Source organism: Fukomys damarensis, unplaced genomic scaffold (genome assembly GCF_012274545.1).
Source record: "Fukomys damarensis isolate Sample0158 unplaced genomic scaffold, DMR_v1.0_HiC HiC_scaffold_17, whole genome shotgun sequence".
In the NCBI taxonomy this organism is placed as follows: domain Eukaryota; kingdom Metazoa; phylum Chordata; class Mammalia; order Rodentia; family Bathyergidae; genus Fukomys; species Fukomys damarensis.
In genome coordinates this window covers 61236441-61242440 of record NW_022900929.1, presented here as the reverse complement: position 1 = coordinate 61242440, position 6000 = coordinate 61236441, and the positions used below count along the sequence as shown (strand labels likewise).

General features: G+C 38.0%; 1 protein-coding gene across 1 annotated transcript in view; it reads left to right on the top strand.

The window, feature by feature from the left end:
• The window catches only part of Sec23a (Sec23 homolog A, COPII coat complex component), a 55419-nt gene extending 49431 nt beyond the window's left edge, over positions 1 to 5988 (top strand). Inside the window, exons 18-19 of the mRNA XM_010632646.3 lie at positions 734 to 799; positions 5807 to 5988. Coding sequence (XP_010630948.1) covers positions 734 to 799; positions 5807 to 5896 — 156 coding nt within the window. The 3' untranslated portion in view covers positions 5897 to 5988. The remainder of the gene's footprint in view (positions 1 to 733; positions 800 to 5806) is intronic.
• The last annotated feature ends 12 nt before the right edge of the window (positions 5989 to 6000 follow it).

Sequence of the window (6000 nt, the reverse complement as noted above, 5' to 3'; positions counted from 1 at the left end):
TTTTTTTTTTTTTTTTTTTTTTTTTTTTTTTTTTTTTTTTTTTTTTGAGACAGGGTCTCACTGTAGTTTTGGCAGACATTGAACTCACTGTGTGACCTGGATTGGCCTTGAATTCACAGCAGTCCCCCTGCCTCAGGTTCCCAGAATGCTGAGATTATAGGCATGTGTCACCATGCCTGAATGCACACACAATTTTTATATGCTGAGTTCTATATTAAAAATGCATTATTTGGGGCTGGAGATTTAGCTCAGTGGTTGTGCCTCCTGCCTCAAAAATGCATTATTTGTTGTTATGCAGATAATAGATATGTGATTTGGAGAGAAGAGGGTAATTTGTTTTTTCTTTTTTTTGGTACCAGGGATCAAACTTGGGACCTTGTGTTTGCAAGGCAAGCTGTAGAACCACTGAGCTAAATCCCTGGACTTCTTTCCTCCCCTTTCCTCTTTCCCCTTTCCTTTTAAGCAGGGTCTAACTATGTAGCCCAGGCTGGCCTTGAATTCACACAATCCTCCTGCCTCAGCTTCCTGAATGCTAGGATTACAGGCATGTCCCACCATGCCTGCAAGTGCATTTATTTATCACTGTGGCATGCACATTTGAAAAACCCGATCTTCTTAAATGTTACAAGTAACTTTACCAACACATTAAATTTATTTCAGAAAGTGTATATTTATTCAGCTTATTTACTAAATCTGTTTCTGATAGATATTGCTATTTATTTTTGCTTTTAAGGCCCGTTTCCTGCTTTCCAAAGTCAACCCTTCACAGACTCATAATAATATGTATGCCTGGGGGCAGGTAAGTGTAAATAACAGTCTTGAAATTATTTCTTTCTGTTTTCATGGTTTATTTTTCTGAAAGCTGTGCTTTTCGCTGTGTATTTAGTAATGTTTTCTGTTGGAAAAGTAATGAAAAAATAAGTGTAGAAAATAGAATTACTATTTGGTGGCACATAGAAAATAAAAAAGCGATCCTATCAAATAGACAGAACTCCTTCCTATTGCAAGTTTAACACCTTACCCTTGAGACAAAAAGTAATAAAATATATAAGGTGGGAAGTGATGATTTAAGCTTAATGTGAGGCTGTGAACCAGAAAAGACTAATAAGCCAGGAGAGGCCAGGGACTGTAGTGGAGCAGAAGAGCAGGAAGCCTGCAAGTCATTATTGACACCTTTAATTTGGTAGAAATCGTAGTTTCCCGTGTAACACCTCAGCATTTATCAAATGTCTAATATGTGCTGGACTCTGTGTTGGCGCTTTAGGGTGTGTGATTGTCACTCTCGCCTTTGAAGAGCTTGTGGTCTCATGTTAGCGAAAGTAAAGTACAAATGCAAGAATATGGTCCATTTGCCCAAGGTATAAATATAGGGGTTAGAAAAAGAAAAATGGAAGCGGTCACATTGAGGGTGTGTTGTAAAAGAGCTGAGGGAAAAGGCATGTTTAGTTTGGAGAATGGTTATTATTTCTATAAGAAAATTGCATGAGAAAGGGAATTCTAGATAGAGGACAGTACGGGCTAAGATGATGGCATATATGTACAGATGAACTGTAGAACATGCAGAGTAGTGTGTTACATGTCTCGATTCTAGAGGATCTTGAATACCAGGTTGAAGACTGGGAGGTTCTCTTTACTTGGAGAGTTGGTGAAGGTTTTTGGACGGAGGGTCACATTACAATCTTAGATTGTATTGTTGCTGAATCTTTTTCTGAGACAAGGTCTTGCATTCTAGATAGGCTGGGCTTGGACATGCACTCTTTCTGCCTCACTTTCCCAGAATGCTGGGATAACTGGCATGCCCTACCACACTTAGTATAGTTGAATTTTCACGTTAATTGGGAGGCATCTGTAGATTAAAACTGTGTTTATTGAAGTAATGGAAATAAGGGGGAATGAATGCAAGATAGTGAAAAAGAATAGATTTTGGAATATTTTAAAAGCAAATCGAGTTGGAACTCAACTGGACATTTTGCAGGTAAGTACATTAGTCTAAGATGTAAAAGCTACACACAAATCTGAACTCTGATCGGACCCTTCATTAGGGGGAGAGAATAGATTATAGGGAATTATGGGGAACTAAAGAAGTGGACTTTATAAGTATAAATGACTCTTTTGTAAATTTAGCCTGAGGAAATAATAGTATGATAGAAGGATGATTGTTTTTAGGGTAAGAGCACAGAACTTATTTGTAGGGAAAGTAGAAGGAAACAATATGTGGAGGGGAAAAAACAAGAAAGAAAGAAAACATATTTTAGATCCCCAGAAAGAGACAATGTGATTGTAATACTATCTGGAGTTTAAGCATTATTAAGGAAGCAGAACGTTTCTTATGGCAAAAGCAAAAGGTGAGAAGACTGGTAAAGAAAAAGATTTTGAGATAGAAAGCCACTCATATATAATTGCATACTTTTTTTCAGTAATAGATTATTTGCTAACATGTGAAAGGCTGAGGTTAAGGACTAAAAAATGGAAAAGATTAAAAACAGCTATTATGAATATAAGAGATCAGCAGGAGATGAAAAGAACTCGGCTTTTATAGCAATGCTGAGACCCCCTGTCTGCCATTTTTTTAGACAAACTCTTGCTGTGTAGTTCAGGCTGGCCTTGAACTCACTGTGTAGCCCTAGGCTGGCTTTGAATTTGAGGTGATCATCTTATTTCAGCCTCCTGAGAACTGGAATTTTAGGTGTGTGCCACCATGCCCAGCTGAAGGACCATTTTATTTACTAGGAATTTTTAAAGTGTGCTTCTATGATGTCCTTTACTATGCTCTGTAGTTCAGGCACGATCAAAAATGAAAAATTTTGGTGGTAATTTAGGATGAGTATGATAAAGAGGACACTTTAGAAGATGGATAGAATAATTTTAGATTAATTGGCTAAGTGTGGGGTCCAGGCTGGGTAGCAGGGCCTATGTGTGTGGGAGGCAAGTGCTCTGCCCCTGAGCTACACGCTCTGTCTCTCACCATTGTCTAATTCCCAAGGCTTGAAACTTTCATCACCTACAGTCTCTCCCTTCTGCCCTGATAACTCACACATGTTTTCCCTATTTCCTCTACTTCCCTCCTGTGTCACTAGCCGAAGTCACATCCTTATTACTTTCACATGGGCTATGGGGCCCTGCTGGCTGGTCTGGGACTTCAGCTCTTCTCTCTGTTTTGGCAGTGGCCAGATTAGTCTCCCTCGGGTTGTAGGTCTTGCAAGTGAGCTCTGAAATCTTCAATAACTCTGATTGAACTCTATATAAATCCTTTCTGTATGATTGAGGGTCCTTTCTGGTATGACACAAATATATTTTTCCACTGTTAGCCACTGCTTAGATTTTTTAGCCAAATTGGACTTCTTATTCTACTTTGAACGCACTGAGCATCTTCCTTTCCCATCTTTGTGGCTGGAATTCTGCACTGAAAAATGTGATTTAATTCATGGACTAAATACTTCTTGGAAATGATGACTTCTTGTTTGTGAGTTAAAATGATAACATTGAAAGGTAGTTGGGAGACTGAAAGAATGAGTTTGTTAAGTTGCTAAACATGGAAAAATACAATTTTGGGGCGATAATTTAGACTGCAGTCTGCAAGTTCTCTGCCTTTACTACTTTGTTTATAGAGTTTAATAATATGTCTTGATGTAGATAGGAATACTCAGTAAATATTACCTGTTTTTACTGGAAAAAAATTTCTCGTTAAAGATATCTAACATAGGAAACAAAGTTTATTTTAAAATTTGAAGTTTAATTATTGTTTCCTGGAAGTAGGGCATTAGAGGCATAAACAAGAGCCCCATGACCTTTCTTGATTTATGCTTTTTATAAAAAATTAATATTTTCATAATCATCGTAACTCATAAATTGAATCTGTACTGTTAATCACAATGCTAAGATTTTTCTAATTGTGAAAACTTTTATGAGGTGTATAGTATTCATCCAGTTTTTAGAAAAGGAAGTTAAGGTTTATGTAGGTTAAGTAACTTACTTGAGATCACACAGCTCAATTGTGGCAGACCCTGATTTTAACACAGGCCTATCTGACTCCACATTCTGAGTTTGTAATCATTATTTTGATGATGGCTGTTAACTTAGTAGCCAAGCATTTTATTTACTAAAAATTAATGGGGTCCAATTTCTTAGTTTTCGTTCTGTCAGAAATCCACAACCCAGTGTAAGTGTTTTCTGTGAATGGCCTGAAGAGGGCACCACTGTAACACTGCTTCTGTAATTGAGAAAGTTTGGATCTTTCTGCCTAATCCTGGGTATATTTTAAGGACAAAAAAAAAAAAAAAAAAGGCCTATTTAAAAAGTTGAGATAAAACAGCGATAAATTGATTTGGGCATTAGTATTTGTAGTTTCAAATAAGAGCTCTGTAGAATGTAAATTAGATAAGCCATATCTATTTTGTCTTGAACAGAATAAATAGATCTGGGTTTGGGTGAATTGAGGTGTAAAACACATAATGAATCAGGTACAGTCACAGGAAGAAAAACAGCGAGAGTCACTAGTTTATTATTGGTTTAGGTCATTTTTAAGACCTGTCTTTGTCTATAGCAACTGTGAATGTAAATAAAGAGAAATATTTTTGTGTTACAAAGTAATAAATTTTTCAAAACAAGTAATAATGAAAAGCTACTGTGTGCTTACTGTGTGTGCCAGGTATTGTTCTATTTGCTTTATTCTACTTGCCTCACTGAACCATGAAACTCTGGGATAAGTCCTGTGGTCCTTACTTCAGACAGGAGAGTAGAGGTGCAGGTTCAGTAGCTTCCTCAGAGCCATGTGAGTAGTCAGTGGCAGAGCCAGGGCTGGAGCCCAGGGTCCTGACCTGTAATCCCAGCCTCTGCGCCCTCCACCACCAGGTTTCCCAAGTTATTATGATTTTAGTGTTGCAGACGGTTTTCTCTTGCTCGGAAGAGGTTCCGGCATGTCTGTGGGCTGTGCCAGATCAGATCCACAGCATCTTCACACTTGCCATTAACTTGCTTACAGCTTCTGAAAAGTACGTAATTTCCAGTTTAGAACTATTTCTATTTATTAATAAATGGAATTGCAGTATCGAAGGAAAAAAATTGAAGATCAGATATAAAATCTAGAAATACTTTCTCTTGCTATAGGAAAATTTCACCTGGGTGTGGTGGTGCATGTCTATAATCCAGCACTCAGGAGGCTGAGGCAGAAGGATCAATGCAATTTCAAGGCTGTCCTGGGCTACATAGTGAGTTCAAGGCTGGAACTACATACTGAGACCCTATATTGAAAAACAAAAATTTCATTGTGTATGGACTGGGTATCAAGGTCATTTTGTCAATACAGTTTTTATTAAAATGGATATTAGGAATTTCCCCTAACTCTTACTAATTACTTGAAACCCACAGAGATAAATTAAAATGACTTGGAAGCTTGATAAGCATAGTAAATGATATTGTGAATTTATGTCCTTTCAGGGGCATTTCTGTAAAATGGCAGGAGGAGGTTCTGGAGGTCAGGCTATCTTAAGCCCAGATCAGGCTGTCTTAATTGTCCATTGGTCTCTGGTAACGGAGTTCCATCCTGAGACACCGCATCTCCTAGCAGAACCTCAGGGGTGATGGGAGCAGCCCGTGAAGAGCCAGACACTGTTATGCAGACCTGTAACAAGACCTGTTCAGCAGGGAAGTCTAAGGATTTAGGTGGACTTCCTCCAAGGAAGCAGGAATTTAGGTGTTATATCTGCTTACAGTGATTTCCTTGTCTGGTAAACATTGCACTCATCCATTGTTTGTGCATTCCAAGGTACTACCCTTAATCACTGCGAATACCTCTTTTTTCCTCTAGGAGTCTGGAGCACCTATTCTCACAGATGATGTTAGTTTGCAAGTATTTATGGATCACCTGAAGAAACTTGCTGTGTCAAGTGCTGCTTGACATGCTCAACATGTTCAGGACACTTAAGAAGATGAAATAATATCTCAATTTCAGTTTTTCTTTTTTCTATGTTTTTCTTTTGAGACAGGGTTTCATTATGTAGC